Genomic DNA, 17,846 nt, shown 5'->3' on the forward strand with positions numbered 1-17,846 from the left:
ACCAAAGTAACTTTTCTGGCTGCATCACCAAGTGCAAGTCATAGGTGCTGGAGCTAGGGGTGCAGGAAGTGTGCCACACTCCCTGGCTTGAAGTGGTTTCCATGATATACAGGGTTTACCGTTTGGTTCAATGGCTCTTGCATCCCCACTATACAAATTGTTCCAGCACCACGGCTGCAAGTCTGTGTTTAGGGAAATGTAAGAAGATGCTCCTCCTCCTCCCCCCAACCCACATATAGTGCTTGTTCAAAACTACAGACATTTTCTTTACTTTCTTGTAATAGCACAACCAAGGCCTACTCTAGACTAAAAGTCCACAATTTCAAGGATGGGCCAATGGATAGAGCGTTAGACTGGAACTTAAGAGACCTGGGTTCTATTCCCGACTCTGCCACTGCTACACCATAGACAAGTCATCTGTCTGTGACTGTTCCCTCTCTCACTTTTGCTCCTGGAGCAGGGACCATCTCTCACTTGTATTGGAGCAGAATCTAGCACAATAGGGCCCTGATCTTGGAAGGGTGTCACTGTCATATTAATAAGTCACTATCACTGCTACTATATTCTCCTTTGTGATCAGGATTTCTTGATTTCCATGCAAATAGAAATCACCTGTTTAAAGCTGGATTCCGTACTATGCAGCTGATTTGAAGGTTGTGGGGGGAAGAGAAGATCAAAAGTTGCTTTTCCACTTTTTCTTTCCTAGATCCCACACATTTTAGGGCATACTTTTGTCTAAACTATTAACAGCAGGATTAAAAATTGCCAAGCCACAAGGAAGGCCAGTCACTGCTCCCCTGGGCAGCTTGCCAATGTAATCAGCGCAATATCTTTTTCCATGCCAAACCCGAGGATGTTCCACATGCCAGTGACTTAGAAGACATCCTAATAATAAATACTGAAAAACAAAAGGACAGTCCTCTGAAAGTTACTCTAACCAAATACGGAAAATCTGTGTGGGGAAGCAACAGAGAGGACCAGTTTGGGCTCCATGCCAGCTCTTCAGCACAACTCTGCTTCTATTAGCATTATGGCCAATACCAGACAGTTTGGATACAACATCAAGGCAAGTGGCTCCCACATACACAGAATTTGTTTATACAAAAAAGCCAAAGCTAGGCTACAAAAGCACTCACTTTAAAATTCTATAGAATGAGGTTGGTTTGTTTAGCCACAATCTGCTTTGTAGATTTCCGCAGCACAGCACTAGGCGGCCAGTGTGGATTTCACACAACTCTGGAACATTCCCTGCCAGCTTTTACATTTCCAGGTATACAAGTGATCCCAACCAGGATCCAGTGACTGTATTTCTTCCACCTTCAGCATCTGCACACATCATTACTTATGTACTGGAAGCTTTAGGTGTTTGGGTTTTTTTTAAACTTTATTAAAATTCAATATGGTTTAATACCCCACAATCCCCAAGCTCCGACTCTGCATTACAAGACGCCTAACAGCCTTACTCCAATCATATTTCTTTCATTATATTAGTTAACAACAAAAAGCATAGCTATTCTTCACTTTCAGGAATGATGGAACAAATTGCTGTTATGCCATTTGCAACCCATAAGATTCACATCTGTCAGGAGATGGAGATTTCAAACTATGGTTGAAAAGCCTCATCAGCTCTCCCCCTCCCTTTCATTTACAGGTCTTGTTTCTTCATACGGCAAGTAAAAGCGTGCAGTGTTTAATTTTACTTACTGTTACCATTTCTATAGTGCTCTGTATAAGTCCTTGCTCCTGGGCATAGCATTTTCCCCTTAAAGCACACTATGCACAGATTTTTAAGGGAAATTTAATACTCTGCTGCTCTTCTTAGCACTATGCTGCTAAGGAGGAAAACTGCTCCACCTTAAGCAGAGAGGAAAGGTTACGATCATCTATACAGCACCAGAACATTACAGTAATATGGCTCTCTCGGGGGAGTAGGGGTATCAAACCACTTGTTGAAGGGTTTTGTTTCTGCAGAAAAATCCCACATTGCTAAGTTCTGTACTGCTCATTTTCAGGGTGTCCTTGATTTGATTTTATTTTTTTTAAAGGTGCAAGTTATTTATAATCACTGGCCCACCACTTGAACTTCTCCAGAGGATTGCCGCACACTTTTCAGGCATGAGATAACCCTTACAACACCTGATGGTAGGTATTATCCTTGTTACAGGTGGGCAAACTGAGGCCCAAAAAGGTTAACTGATTTATTCACAGCAGATCTAGGAACAAAACACAACAATTCCCATTGCCAGTCCCACTGACTAGTGCATATTCCTCTATGACCTATAATCTAGAGAAAGGCCTTTTGTCATGGGAAGGCATATTTTAAGTATGTGGGTTAATTTTTAACCATTCCCTTCAATCAGTAACTTTAGGCTCCTCTCAATCCACTTTATTTCTGATAAATGGGGCTTGAGCCAGTGAAGTGTGGGCAGGTACTGTAATATATTAGACTGCAAGCTCTTTGGGGCAGGGACCACCTTTCTGTTCTTTGTACAATGTCTTGCACAATGGGGTCCTACTCCACGACTGGGCTCCTAGGCACAGCCACAATACAAATAATAATCTTGGCCTGAGTCACTAATTTAGTCCCGTCTTATGTTTATTTGATCAAAGCGCTGGGGGCAGTTGGAATTGGAGACCAAGCCATGCATTTTTAAGGAATCACTTATTCCCAGTTTGAAGCCCAGGTCACTGGAGGTGAAAGAGTAGCACACTAACCCTCCTTACTACCCAACCCTCAAAGCCTATTATTCTCCTCTTTGTCTTACTGAAATTCAAATCCCCATTGCAGATCCCAATATTCTTGTAAATGGATTAGGGTACACAGCACAGCTTAATACTATTGCCTCAAGTATTAAAGCGTCCCTCTTTGTGGTCACTAGTCAGGCTCTCTACCAGTTGTAAACCACATTACTCACTGCTTGCTGGATTTCAGTCTTCACTTGTTCGCTCAACATACCCTCAAATACAAAGGAGTCTCCAAATTTCTCTGCCTAGAAGGAAAAAAACCAACATACTGAATTCAAGCAGATTGTAAAAGTCCACTGGAAGTGTTAAGAAAGCATCAAGTGGAAGCATTAAGGAGATAATAGACTTACTTTAATTCTTTCTAATAGGAATTCTGAGTTTGCTTTAAAGCAAACAATATACTGAGCAGAAGTACAGTGGATGAAAGGCCAAATTACCCAGGGATATAGTTGTTCTTTAACAGTCACTGAGATAAAGTGCAGACTGACTGAATTAGTGGAACAGATGGCAGCTCAAAGAAGACCTGCAAACATTTCTACAGCTATTAATTGGAAAGGTTTTTAATTGTCCTGATTTGCTTTTAAAAATCAATACTGCGATGTACATAATATTAATAGTAAGGAATCTATTCCATTAACCTTCCTTTACTTTGGAAGTCATATGCAAATAATTAAGTGGCATGGTTTACTCATTCTCAATGCTCACTGGCTCCACATACTAAGGTGTTGGCACAAAACCCATAGAGGACTATTCAATTTAATCTAAATATCTTAACATTCTACAAAGCCACCTCATTATCAGGAGGAAAAACAAAAGTGATTAGCCATTTCGCTAACTCACAATACATGAGGTGCACCAGCACAGCAAAAAGTATTTTAATACCTGGGTTGGTTTATTAGGAGAGTCTAAATAGGTTACTGGTAGCCAATGACTATCTTTCTACTTCATTGCTTGAGTTTATCAAAACAGGCCACCCAGCTGTGCCCACTGTAGTCAGGGTTGCAAAACTGCTTCCATTGTAACCTTGTTTCCACATTCTAACAACTTTCTGGAAGAATCAATTTTGGGACTGAAGATCCCCATACGTTCACCACTCAAAATCCAGATTGTGCAGAGTTTGGACAAAATCCGTTCAGCCATTTGGCTTAGCAACAGGAAAGGGGGGGGGAGGGGTGTATGTAAAAAATCCCTTTTCCTCCCTCAATCCCTTTCCCATCTGAAGAATTTCCAGCCACTTTTTTCAGGGACAGGGCTCGAACTAGAGTGCCTGAAGTTTGATCTTGACAGAGGTCTTGACTGAGGATTAGTTCCTTAACTTGTTGAAAAAAAAAGTTAGTTTTGATTTAACAGGATTTATGAGCATCTGAAGACTGCAACTTGTGCGTAAACAAAAAGTTACAGAAAATAATCACTATTGGCCATACTGGAGCCCAAGCTAGCCTTTTGCTGGAGAAGAAAAACTAATTAATCTAGTATTTTGATTACCCGAGATAATCAGTTATGCAGACAAATGTTTTTAAAGACAACAGCTCGGCTGCTTCTCAAGAGCCTATGGATTCAGTGCTGTTTACTCTAGCTCTAAGTATATTTTTCCAAATCCCATGTACAAAGTGGCCTTGTGCCAGGGTGTTGAGTGGAACATCTACCCATTCCATTTGAAATCATCAAGCAGAGCCAGAAATAGATTTCATCCCACAAGATAATACAATGGGCATTGGAGTGTAAGGCACATTCCAGAAGCTGTTTGCAATGAAGATCCCGCGTTCAAACTTAAGTGGATTAAGTGACTTTACCTCAATTACTGAGCCAACAGCCCAGTGAGTACAAATTGGTTCCACTGATACAAGAACAGCCCTCTGCCTGAACTTTATGCAAGAAGGGTGAAGGGATTCTCGTCGTCCAAACCAGTTTATCAATAAGATTCTGCTTCCAAGAGTGGGCCTCCTCTCAGGCCTGAATAGTTACTGATAACTTGATTTTGGCTATATGGCTTACATGTATTACAGAAAGCACATCAGGCATGTTACCACAGCTTCTGAACTAACAGAAAAGATCAGGGCCTCCAGAGTGGGTTACGGTTTCTCAGAAGAGGAATGGATACCAAGCAACAAACCTTGTATTGCCCAGATTGCTAGAAAGCAGCTGTGTTTGGCCAGCCTGCAGTTTCTCCAGCTGTCTCACTGTCTGGAGTACTGTGTCTTAAACTCCTTCCTAGAGACATTAAGGTGGTTTGCTAAATGCTTGCTTTTAGCAATCTCAATCAGGGCCTGTCTATACCAAGGATACGTACTGGCATAGCTACACTGGTCCTAACTCATGCTGATGAGCAGCACCAGTAAAAGTAGGGTTTGTAGTGGCATGCCTTGCTAGGTTAACCCGCACCAACTCAGAACATATACATTGGGGGGTTTCCCTGCTACATCAGCCTAACTACACCAAGACACAATTATAGACAGGTACTTGGTTATCACCCTCACTCAGTCTTCATTGCTTTGCCCAAACTAAAGAAAGCCTGCCTGAATTCAGATACCTAGAACCCTGCTGGAAATACAACACACCATATTCATATCTGGTCTGATGCTACTGAAGTAAACGGAGTCACATCAGGCATGAGTTTGGGCCAAGGTCTTCAGCATGTGCTGTCTGCAGATTATTTTCTCAGTAAACTAACTAAATACTGTGTAAAAGACATTTGCAGGGGGTCAACAGCGCCTTTTGTGGGGCCCCTTCCCATCTAGAAGAGGTTAAAAGCAAAAAGTGTTTCATCTTGCCACCAATTTCGGTATAATATATTTGTTTCCAGGGCCTGAAAATCTACAAGCAAAATGTATAATGTGGCCTCCTTTGGGAAAAGAGTTCAGCCTGAATTTCCCAGAAGGGTTCTCTGACATACACCTAATCCCACTATAGAAGGTACAGTAGCTTTCCTCTTACCTCTGTAACATAGCCAGTGGCATTTACAAATTTCTCAAACTCCACATTGCTGACCTCATACCGATCCATATAAAACTGGCTAACATGGACTTTTCTAGCAGGCCATTCCCCATCTTGCTGTATTTCAGGTTCATCAGTACCCATTGTGAACATTCCTGTTGGAATAAGGGCCATCTGCAATGGAAACAGATAAAAATGACTGTAGTTATTTTCAGTCCTAAGTTAAATAGAGTTTGCCATTGTTTTTCCATCATAGACTGGAGGAATGAGGGTCAACACTGCCTTGAACAACACTTTCTTCATGGCTAGAAAATAGTTCAGTGATTAACAATTATAATATCTGGAAGGTTCTAGGTTTAAAAGTAAAGTAAGTGGAGATTGAGATTGTGATTGTCTCCAATCTACCCCACTCTCACAGAGTTCCCAGGGATTTCAGACCACTGCTTAGGTCCAGACCCATCTCCAGATTAGAGAGAAGGATGTCATCTGTCACTGTGCCTCCTTTTTAAATGTGAAGTCTAAAGAGGCCATCAATGAAAATTGCATCTTGCTCATTGCAAAAGGAAAAATCCTGAGTTTTCAATCTGGTGCAGAGAGAAAACTTGACATGTAGATGGACAGCATGGAGATTATGAAGCTGCAAAGTGTTCTTTTGAGGACAAAGCACAGCCTACCTGTTTGCATACTAAGTGTATATGGGATTTTATTTATGATTGATATGTACAGCATTCCATCACTGCCTCAGATAGAGACAGTGCCTGCATCTCAACATTGCATCAAAAAATATATATGGTAAGCTTACAATCAATTAATATTTCCAACTGTGCAAGGTTGGTCTGGAGCTGTAGCATCAGGCTCAGGAAGTAAAGACACAATGCCATGAAGGAACGCCACAACTCTATCTCAAGTTATAATGTCGCTTTATGGCTTCTAGGGAAGACACACCCAGGCTTCCCCCAGATGTGTGTCATTGCAAAGAGTCCACTGCTAAACCCCGGGCAGGCTCCAGTCAGTTCCTATCAACAAACTGACAAGAGATCACAGTCTCATCCAAGAGACCCTTGAAGCAGCATGCAGTCCTCAGCAAATGAAAAGCAGGTTGCTCCTACAGTTCTCCCACCACCACTACCCCGCTACCTGACTCCGGCAGGCTCTTGGCTCCGTTCCCCATGGGGATGAAACAAGAGAGAGTCCTTTTCCCATCCCTCTAAGAGCCACCAAACCCTTCCTTTTCCTGTTTAAATACTTGCCTTGTTGAGTTCAAGGTGGGGGCTGATTTCATGATTTCAGTCAACACAAGAACCTTGATTTAAAAATCAGTTTTTAATCTTATTTTGCATTTGTACTTTTAAAGTTATTTTCCTAAAGAAAGATTTTATTGGTGATTGTAATAACTAAATATGACCTTTACACTAAATGCACTTTTTGCTAATCAGCAGATAAACTGTATCTATACACATTTATACATTTGCAATATAATTTCAGTTTCTATTAAACAATTTCTTGAAACAAATCACAAGTAAAAATCATCTAGCAGATTAAAAAAAATGCACCAGACACCATTTTTTAATGTAATAAAGTAAAAATTAAGAATCTGAGCATAATGTCACATTTTAAAAAGAAAAAAGGATTTAATTTAAATTTAAGAAGTCCTTTTTAAGGTTTGTTTGTTTTTTTACTCAATTTAGATCCACCCTGTTGGAGAAGGAGTGGATTCAAGCAGTAGCCAGTTAGATCTGGATAGGTAGGTTTAAATCTAGAGTTGCCACTGGATGTTTTTCTATACACAACAGTGGTGTTGATGCCTCAGTAAGAAACCTGGGCTGGAATAGGGAGTTGCATCTCAGATTTATAACTCAATGGCAAAACAAACTGGGACAGTTGGCATCAGCCTTTGATAACAGGTCACTAAACAAAAAAAGTTATCGTACTTGTCAGTCTGTATGCAGGGTCTGACCTCCTTCCTCCCTCCATGATGTTCCTGAGCAAATCAAGAGAGAGGCTCCCTTCGCTCCCCTCCTTCCTCCCTCCATGATGTTCCTGAGCAAATCAAGAGAGAGGCTCCCTTCGCTCCCCTCCTTCCTCCCTCCATGATGTTCCTGAGCAAATCAAGAGAGAGGCTCCCTTCGCTCCCCTCCTTCCTCCCTCCATGATGTTCCTGAGCACATCAAGAGAGAGGCTCCCTTCTAAGCACCATTCCCCTCCACAATTAACTTCCATGACACAAGTAGATGAGTGGAATTGTTGAGGGCTGACTTGCACAATACTCACCCTCCCAACCCAGTCAGGTCTACAAGCCTTGTTTTCATTACATCTGAAAGTGATCAAGAGAGACTTGGGCCCCATCCTGTGACCACTCATGCAGAACTCACATTGGACTTAACAGGAGTTCAATTGGAAAAGCAACTGCAAAACAGCACCCAAAAAACCTAAACTAGCAGAGCCAACACAACAGAATCTAGCAGGAGATATATCTTCTTGAAACAAGCAGACAGCAGTTTTGATTCCCTCATGACTGATAACTCTTTGAAGTCTAAGAGGGCAAGGGATATAGATGCCCTTTCTCAGGGACAGTTCCTGAGATCTGCATACATAAGCCACACTTCTAGAGTGGTTGAGTTAGAACTACAATAAGATGGAGAAAAGTCCATTGGATCTTAAATATGGGGAGTTATACAGTTAAGATACAAAGAACCTTTCTCCACAATACCCATCATTATAAATTAGGCCCAATATGGACTTAAAGTACTTAACTTTCTGTTTTCCATTTTAAACGTTTATTATTTACGAAAATGAATAGACTGATGCTTCACTGCAGAATAAAAACCCAACAGCAGCTGTGGCCTTTGTTAGGATATCCATCCTGCAGTATGACCTACATTACAAGGGTAATTGTTACTGTAAAAGAAACACATAAAGGAAGCCATCAAGTTGTCTTTCATCTGTAATGTCCATGGATATCCTTCTCAGACAGAAGCTTACTTGGACTTCCATGCTGATGCACCATGAAGCTGAGAACATTGAGAATTGGTGGCCTTCCATTTCTGCAGAATTCTAGTCTTGTATTGTTAGCTCACAGTGATGCTACCAGGTATAACCATTTGGACACAGTAATGGGCAATGGAGGAGTTTATGTTCCCTGTCCAATTCCTACTTCTCTATTCTTCAGTTTACTTTGTTCATTTAACAGCACTGTGTCCAGCCAGCTTCACTGTTTCCCTTCTCTACAGTAGACTTCCATTTTTGTTTCGGTTCCTTCACAGCAACATTTAACATCTTTTACAAGACGACAGAAGTTGTTGTAAAACCACACAGTAGGCAAAGGGAACTCAAGGCCAACAGAGTACCTGAAATTATTTTTCAGCTGGCTGTTTTTTTTTTTTTTAAACTGACTAAATTTGAAGTTGATCTTACAGAAAGGAGTCTAAATGCTTATGAATCATCTTCAACTCAACAGCAGTCTGGGTGTTTGCACTTGTCTCACTGCAAGTGGGTTTCCGGATAAGAAGTCACTCCTAAGTTTCCTGGGGACTTAAAGAAAGCCGCAATGGGACACGATCAGAGCTATATAACTGCCTACCTTCTAATCTCTTGCTGACTCACTGAAGCTAAAATAAGTACTCTGAGCAGGCTTGGGAGTCACAGATTTTGAGCTTGCTAGTCAGTTGTCAGTACATGAAAAACAAAGCCTTTTACTTTACAGCTCAGTGATCATGTCACCCCACAATCTAAAGAATTTTGACAGATGCCCTGTTATCAATGCAGACTCTGATGTGGCCTTTAAAAGCCTTCCTTTTGAACCCAATATTTGCATATCATGCAGGCACTCGCTTATCTATGCACCACAGACTTCTATCATGTCCTCCAAGTCCAGTGCCCAACATGGGACTTTTGGAGTCCGGTGGCACCTAAAGACTAACAGATTTATTTGGGCATAAGCTATCGTGAGTAAAAAAACCTCACTTCTCATAAGTGAGGTTTTTTTACCCACGAAAGCTTATGCCCAAATAAATCTGTTAGTCTTTACGTTTTTGTGGATACAGACTAACACGGCTACTCCCTGATACATTCTAATTACAACACCACCACTCATTTTATGGCTCAAGCAAGCCACTGTTTTGGAATACAATCATCTTTTGATTGCAGGTGATAGTGTCAAAGTGACAAGTGGCCTCTTGGCACCCATTTGAGCCAAGAAGCACTGACTGACAGTGAGCGTGGAGGTATTCAGCACTGAAGGGAAACAGATTCCTAAAATTAGTTAATGGATTCAAGAACCTGTTCATCTAATAACGAATAAAAATCTTAGCTTCTAACTTAAAAATGAAGATTGAACTCAAGGAAAACAAGGTCGTTGCAGAGAAACTAAATGAATTTTTTGCATCCGTCTTCACTGCAAAGGGTGTGAAGGAGATTTCCACATTTGAGCCATTCTTTTTAGGTGACAAATCTGTCCCAGATTAAGATGTCAACAGAAGAGGTTTGGGAACAAATTGATCAACTAAACAGTAATAAGTCACCAGATAATGTTCACCCAAGAGTTCTGAAGAAACTCAAATATGAAATTGGACAATTAACTATAGCATGTAATCTATCACTTAAATCAGCCTCTGTTACAGATGACTGGAGGACAGCTAATGTAACACAGATTTCTAAAAGAGGCTCCAGCGAGGATCCTGGCAATTACAGGCCAGTAAGCATAATTTCAGTATCAGGTAAATTGGTTTAAACTGCAGTAGAAAACAGAATTATCACCTACACAGATGAACACGATTTCTTGAAAGGAACATTACTTTTGTAAAAGGAAATCATGCTTCACCAATCTATTAGAATTCTGGGGGGGGAGGGGGAGACACGTTAATAAACATGTGGACAAGGCTGATCTAGTGGCCTTTCAGAAAGCCTTTCACAAGGTCCCACACCAAAGGCTCTTCAGCAAAGAAAACAGTCATGAGATAAAAGGGAAGATCCTCTCATGGATCAGTAACTGATTAAAAGATAGGAAACAAAGGATAGGAATATATGGTCAGTTTTTACAGTGCTAAGAGAGAAAAAGCATGGTCCCCCAAGAATCTGTACTAGGGGAAGTGCTGCTCAACATTTTCATAAGTAACCTGGAAAAGGGGTAAATAGTGAGGTGGCAAAAAAGTCTGCAGATGATACAAAAGTACTCAAGATAGTTAAATCCAAAGCTGACTGTGAAGAGTTACAAAGGGATCTTACCAAACTGGGTGACGGCAAGAAAACGGCAGATGAAATTCAATGTTGATAAATGCAAAGTAATGTACACTGGAAAACATAATCCCAAATATACATACAAAATGATGGGGTCCAAATTAGCCGTTACCACTCAAGAAAGATCTTGGCGTCATCGTGAATAGTTCTCTGAAAACATCTGCTCAACGTGCAGCAGCAGTCAGAAAAGCTGCCAGAATGTTAAGAACCATTAAGAAAGGATAAGAAGACAGAAAATATCAATGCCACTATATAAGTCCATAGTAGGCCTGACCTTCAATACTACGTACAGTTCTGATCACCCCATCTCAAAAAAGATGTATTAGAATGGGAAAAGGTACAGAGAAGGGCAACAAAAATGATTATGGATATGGAACAACTTTCATATGAGGAGAGATTAAAAAAACTGGGACTGTTCACCTTAGAAAAGAGACGACTAAGGGAAAGGTCTACAAAACCATGAACAGTGTGGACAAAGTGAATAAGAAGTGTTATTTATCCCTTCACATAACACAAGAACCAGGGGTCACCCAATTAAATTAATAGGCAGCAGGTTTAAAACAAACATACGGATATACTTCTTCACACAATACAGTCAACTGTGGAACTCATTGCCAGAGAATGTTGTGAAGGCCAAAAATATACCTAGGTTCAAAAAAAGATAAGTTAACGGAGGATAGGCTATTAACCAAGATGGTCAGGAACGCAACCCCATGCTCTGGCTGTCCCTAAACGTCTGACTGCCAGAAGCTGGGACTGGATGACAGGAGATAGATCACTTGAATAACTGCCCTATTCTGATCATTCCCATTCAAGCATCTGGCACTGGCCACTGTCAGAAGACAGGATACATGGCTAGAGGGGCCATTGATCTGACCCAGTATGGCCATTCTTATGGCAGATAGCTAGGTCAAAACGGTCAAGTAACAAAAATGTTAACGACCAGATCCTCAGCTAGCACAAATCAGCATAGTTCTTCTGAAATCAATAGAGTTACACTAGTTTCCGGCAATTGAGGATCTGGTTCTAAGTGCTCATATGAACACATATATTTCAGAATTTTGCAAAGCTACCTTATCTCATGGTTATCCCAAACAGGGAGTTCCGCAAGTTGATTATAACCTACAAAGGAGTTCTCCTTCATATTTTTAGAATGTATTGCTTCTCTCTAGACTAAATAACTTGTTTAATAATATCCTTCTTATAGGAATATATTGCTATAGCGTCCAATACTAGTCAGTTTTCATTGCATTTTTCTGGAACAACTAGGTAGCATTTAGAACAAAGCAACTACAGCTGAGTTGAGTACAGTATTCGAGTCAAAGGCACATAGTATGCATACTGCCATTAACTTTTGTTCTCTTTTCTAACCTCTCAACACAGAACAACATTCTAATCTAAAGTCTAGACTGCTTTTACTCACTAATACACATTTCCATTAAGCTAATCACATTACCCAGACTGTTTACACTAAACTTCCCAGCTAAGTCAAAATCAATCCGGCCTCAAATCATACATAAGCTCTTGTCATCATACCATCTGATATCAATCAAGTGAAGAACATATCAGTGTGCTACTATAGCATGGCTCTTTTACAAACTGCAGAAGAACTTGCTATGCAAGTCTAGTTACCCATGCCCCAACATTAGTTATGGCGCATATTCTAGGCTAGGCTGTCACGTTTGGACAGCCTATCATGTATTTTGGTCTTCTGTGCCATATATTTTACATGATGTAGGAGCACTCATGTCTAAGATCAGCTGTTCTCGAGAAGTCAAATAAATTAATAAAGGAAATTGCTTTGAGCACTTAGCCATTTACAAGGCCCTTGTCATCCCAAACCAAAATCCTGGGAGCACTACCACCTGGTCAGAGCCAGGAGACACGTCATTCCACATCGAGAGAGGAAGCCCTGGTTGGACCAGAACGCAGCAGCAGGCTCTAAACCACCCCCTTAACCCTGGCCTCCCGCTCGCTCTCCCTCCCCCCAGCTCGCTGAGTTCCCCTCCGCTCCTCCCACGGGCAGCTGTAGGCCTCGCCCACCTGAGTGTGCGCAGCTGGCCCCTTACGGGTGACCGGCCCCACGGCCGGACTTGGGGCATTGGCCTCCGGAGAATACCTCCGGGCCGCCGCCGCGGTCGCCTCCCCGCCGCTCCCCCGGCCCGAGCTGCAGCCGCACGTCCCCTTGGGGGCCGCCGTGTTGGAAGAGGAGGAGCTCGCAGCCGTCCCAGGCAGTGAGCACAGCGCCAAGCCCAGCACCAGAACCCAGCGGCGGCAGCTCAGGACAGCTCGCCTTGCCCTGGGCGCAGCCATGTTGGCTGGGGCACCGCGTGACGTGAGCAGTCAGGTGACCGTCCCTGGCTTTAAAGAGACAGCGCTCACTTCCGAGCGGAGTGTGGGGGTCTGTTCCCCGCTGTAGCAGCGGCTACCAGGGCCGCAGCTTCCAGCGCTGCCGCCGCCCAACGCGATTCAATGCGGGGTCGTAGGGCGTAGACCTGCCAGGCGGCAATCAGGCCTTAGGGGTTCTACCCCCCTCTGCCACTGCCTTGTCTTCTCATCTGAGGCGCCCCACCACTCCTAAGAGCCTCAACTTCCCCGTCTGTAAAATGGGACTAATGCTACCTCTCTGCCTCAGAGATGTGTCTAAGCTAAATCAGCTAGTGCCTGCAAAGTGTTTTAAGACCCTCCAGCAAAAGTGCTATAATATATTATTCAAAGTCCCGAGCCTTGGTTGTATATTGAATTTACCCAGATAAATGATGATAATAATTGTCTAGACCCAGATGATGATCCCAATGAAATCAACAGCAAAACTCCCATGGACCTTGGTGGAACTAGGAATTGGTCTATGGTGCAAGAGAGGTAAGCTCTTCAACATAGCTGTCTTCACTTCCTGCATTTCTGAAAGGCATGTGGCATTTTTTTGGAAGGGAGTAGAGGGAACATCAGTTACTAGAGAATGTGAACATATATTGCTACCAAGAGCATCCTCACTGAGGGGTATTGCTACCTTGGAGCCTCTGTCTGGAGATAGCTTCTTACTAGAGTTTCTGCAGTGTGAAGTTTTCTATATTCTTAAAATAGCTTTTAATGCTGAAATAAACAAGACCAAAATAAAGCAATTTGGCCTGCATTTAAGCAGAGATCATATCCTGTGCACTGCTCTTAGAACATATTACTTAACTGTACATATTGTTTAGATTTATTAAAAATGGCTGTCTACTACCTACGATACCTATTATTTTTAATGAAATATACACAAAATTACATCAGAAGGGTCTATATGGACAGAAATAATTTCCCAACCATCCATAAATAAAATCCTTTTCTCTCAACTCATTTAATTCCCATACATCTTGTCTCCTCAGAGAAACCATAGGAAAAGCCAGAGATTGGATGATTACCGGTACACATTTGACTATCTTTGTACCAGAGGGCGGGGGAGGAGGTCCAAATTGTTCTGGTTCTGGAATAATCATGCTGAAGAAGTGAGGATTCAGAGTAGTCATGAGATTTGGCCCATTTGTCAACTCTTTTAAAACAGTTGCTTGTAACTGCTGTCAAAACATATGACAGGATATCTCCCTGGAGAAGTCACTTTGCCTCTGTGTCTCCATTTCTCATTGGTAAAGATAATGATACTTCTCCTTTGTAAAGTCCTTTCAGACTGATGGATGAAAAGCATATAGAAGTGCTAAGTACTATCATTATATGTCTTACATTGGGGAATTGCATTCTCTGCCAATGTGAATGCTCGGGGCATGCGTGTGGGGCCAGGCATATCAATTACATTCACTAGCTTTTCTTTTCTTAACAAATCACCTGTAAGAAATCACAAGCATAAAGTATCTGTCTACCATGATGTTTATTATTATCTGCGACTTATCCAAGATGCAGATAAAATTCCACATGGGAGAGGTATGGTCTGATTCTCCTCCTACCCAAAATAAATGGCAAAACTCACATTGATTTCAGTGGGAGAAAGTAGGGCCACTCTGACCAGAAAAAAAAGCAGCATTTTTAACCACAATGTCATTTTTAACAAGTACTGTTCAACACAGTGGGCTGGGCTTTACTACAAGCCCTGTGATGCGGAAACATGTTAATGTGTCATCTCAGGAGCAGTGCAGGGATAGAATCATGTATCCGAGAAGCAGTTTCCTCCCTCATCACTCTGGGGAGAGGAGGTAATTTGTTGCTTCTATAAAAATGAAAATTACTACCCCTGTCCTGGCTGGTGCTTTGAGATCAGACCCAAGGCTTAACCCACTCTCTGCCCTCCTGCTAGGGAGCTGGGGGAGCAGCAGGTGCCCAGTATCGGTTTAGTCCTATGTACAGGAACCCAGGGTCCTGTTACACACAGGGGCAAAAGAGGTGGGGTCTTACCATCCCTTATACCCATATATGGGCAAGTCAGACTCTAACCCAGTAAAACCATAATCAGCTGTCCCAGTGCATCCAGTACTTCCATTGACACCAATGAGAGGTGTTCTGGGGTCTGTTAGGAATGCAGGATCATGTCCTAATAATAAAAGAAATCTTTACTATTGTTAGATATTTACTATAGTTAAAAATATGTAATGTCATCTCGATCTGTACAGATTAGGATTGTGAAACAACAAGAAGCAGCCCCCTGAAGTCAAGGAGAAGGGATTTTTTTTGTTGTCTTTAGAACTTGGATAGGAACACTACTAGATTTCATTCCCTAGCCTGAAAGTGTCCTCTGTGTTAAAATGACAGTGCTGGGAGTTTTCCTAAACATTGTTTCCGTTTATCAGTCATTTGTCCCTTTTGCCCTGTGAGGTACTTAGAAAAGCTACAGAGTGAAGGAAAAACAAATAAACACAAATTTAATTATAAAACCAAATTGCTTTTGGGGTCAGAAAATATAAATGTTCCTTTTATTTTTTAGTAATTATCTTTGCCCCATGCAATAATTATTCCCTATTTAAAATACAAAGGAATTACCAGCAACTTGGTTTCTTCCTCCCAATATCCAGTGAAGTGGTGACAATAGCTCATTTTCAAAGTCAGACACCTACAGAAATCAAAACAATCTGCTGAGCAATTTTCCTTTATTAAAACTGTGTGTTTTAAAATGTATCATTGTGGAGTTCATGAAAACCATCTCTTAGCTAATGCTTCTCTGGTGTATCCTGCTTGTTTGGTCTTATTGCGTCTTTTCCTGAGTTCTTTGGGGTAGTATTTCTACACTTTCATCAAATAAATTTGGGTTCTAATTCCCCCCTCCCTGCCAGAGGGATGGACTCAACAACAACAAAATGCAATTAGCTTCTGAGCAAACTCAGCTTTGGGTTTAAGTTCTGAGGCTGTTTGAGTGCTTTTATTTACTTATTAGTAATGAATCTGCTGCTGAGTCAGCTGTAAATTCAGACAGCCAATTTTTTCCCCACTTAAGGCCTAATTGTGCTTACTCTTTACTCATGGTAAGTAATACCTTACTCCAGGAATAGTCCCACTGACTTCATTGGGACCATTCCTGCAGTAAGGTAATACTCAGCATGAGGAGGTAGGGAAGAATCAGGCTTTTGGTGAAGTCTGTGGGGAAGAGAATTAGGCTGTACTACTTTTTCAGCATTCCTTGTCATTTCCCCTTCCCCTCCCAGCCTTCAGCAGATTTAAAGGTAACTGGGAGGAGGAAATCGATAAATGTCTCTTTGTTTATTTGATTATATATAAAGCAAGACCAGAAGGCTTTGTTTTGTTTTTTATTTCAGAAATATCAAGCATGTCATCTTCTTTTCCCTATTTTACTGGAAGTCTCCCGTGGAGGACCTAGAGAAGTGGATTAGGAGCTTCCTCTGCCCTTAAACGAAGAAGCTGAGATATTGTCTCTTTTTTGCCTAGAATTTCTCACCATTGCTATGATTGCTTCATCTCCCCTGTTGGTAGTAGCGATGGGAGCTCTGGCATGGAGAAGGCCTTGATGGCTAGGGGTATTTTGATTGATCTGACCTGCTTTGACTAAGATTAGACAGCCCTGTGCTTAAATCACGGGCAACCTCTTGGAGCTCTGCCTACACTCTCTCTTCTTCCATTGCTGCTACTGGTGCAGCTGAACTAATGGTAGCAAAGGTGAGAAATTACAGATGAAAGTCCTAGTTCAAACCCAACCATAGAGACTCAAATGACTCCAGACTGTTTGAGAAGGGCCTTTGGAGTCAGAGTTAAGGGAGTAATGGAGAGACAGCATGGAAATCGTTCTGTTGTTCTATGGCTAATAGAAGACTTAAACCTTCCGCTTAATCAATCTAGCATCTTTTACATCTGATGAATTCACATATTTGCTTTAAATAACAAGACACTTTTAAGGCCTGGAATAAAGCCCCCAAAGGATACAAAATAGTAGAGTGGTTCAACAACAAAAGAAAAGCCTCACCACGCCTTTTATTTTTAGTCTTAAGATACACACATTATTGAGTTAATAACTGAGTGTATTACTGTTCCCCTCTGAAAAGACTAAAGTGGTATTTCCTCTATAGTAATTTTTACAATGTTTCATCTGCAACTTCCTGAGCAGTTCTTCTTTGTCACTCCATTCTGCACACCTGTGTCTGAGCTAACCTGGGAATTAACCTCTTCCTTGCTGGTGATTAGAAATAGAACTCTCCACCCATCTCGGACACTGACCCTGAATGTACATTATTGCAGATGACAGGGCAGTTGCAATAGAGTCAGTTTATCATAATTCTGAAGGTGAGCTTTCCTACATTGTTTTCAGGAAGCAACAAATTAGAAGTGAAATTCAGTAGTTAGAGAGTCTGGAGAGCTGCCAATTTGAATAGATTCCATTGCCAGATATGAAAGTGTGGTTATGGTCATTTATAGCAACATCATGTTCACTAGATCTACTGTATTTAGTCATGTCTACTGCCTTTACTGACCAGAATGCAGTTTTACTGTATCACAGA

General features: G+C 41.6%; 2 protein-coding genes across 15 annotated transcripts in view; one reads left to right on the plus strand and one right to left on the minus strand.

Moving 5' to 3' along the window:
- SUMF1 (sulfatase modifying factor 1) overlaps positions 1–17,846 on the minus strand; it is an 80,441-nt gene that overhangs the window by 61,101 nt on the left and 1,494 nt on the right. For 6 of the 9 annotated variants that reach the window (XR_255377.5, XR_010589385.1, XR_010589384.1 and 3 more), the window contains exons 1-3: positions 12,958–13,227; positions 5,680–5,853; positions 2,916–2,990 (exon numbers count right to left, since the gene is read on the minus strand). Coding sequence is in view for 6 of the 9 variants with exons in the window: in XM_005288522.5 (XP_005288579.2) it covers positions 2,916–2,990; positions 5,680–5,853; positions 12,958–13,227 (519 nt within the window). In the remaining 3 variants the exon portion in view is untranslated. Of the gene's footprint in view, positions 1–2,915; positions 2,991–5,679; positions 5,854–12,779; positions 12,828–12,957; positions 13,228–15,882; positions 15,953–17,846 lie in introns of those variants that run through there. The other 3 variants (XM_024105019.3, XM_042849903.2, XM_024105020.3) reach the window with 3 other exon arrangements.
- ITPR1 (inositol 1,4,5-trisphosphate receptor type 1) overlaps positions 13,644–17,846 on the plus strand; it is a 256,740-nt gene continuing 252,537 nt past the window's right edge. For all 6 annotated transcript variants that reach the window (XM_065552919.1, XM_065552920.1, XM_065552923.1 and 3 more), the window contains exon 1: positions 13,644–13,776. In XM_065552919.1, the coding sequence (XP_065408991.1) occupies positions 13,698–13,776 (79 nt within the window). In that variant the 5' untranslated portion in view covers positions 13,644–13,697. The remainder of the gene's footprint in view (positions 13,777–17,846) is intronic.

This window comes from Chrysemys picta, chromosome 7 (genome assembly GCF_011386835.1).
Source record: "Chrysemys picta bellii isolate R12L10 chromosome 7, ASM1138683v2, whole genome shotgun sequence".
NCBI classification, from domain to species: Eukaryota; Metazoa; Chordata; order Testudines; family Emydidae; genus Chrysemys; species Chrysemys picta.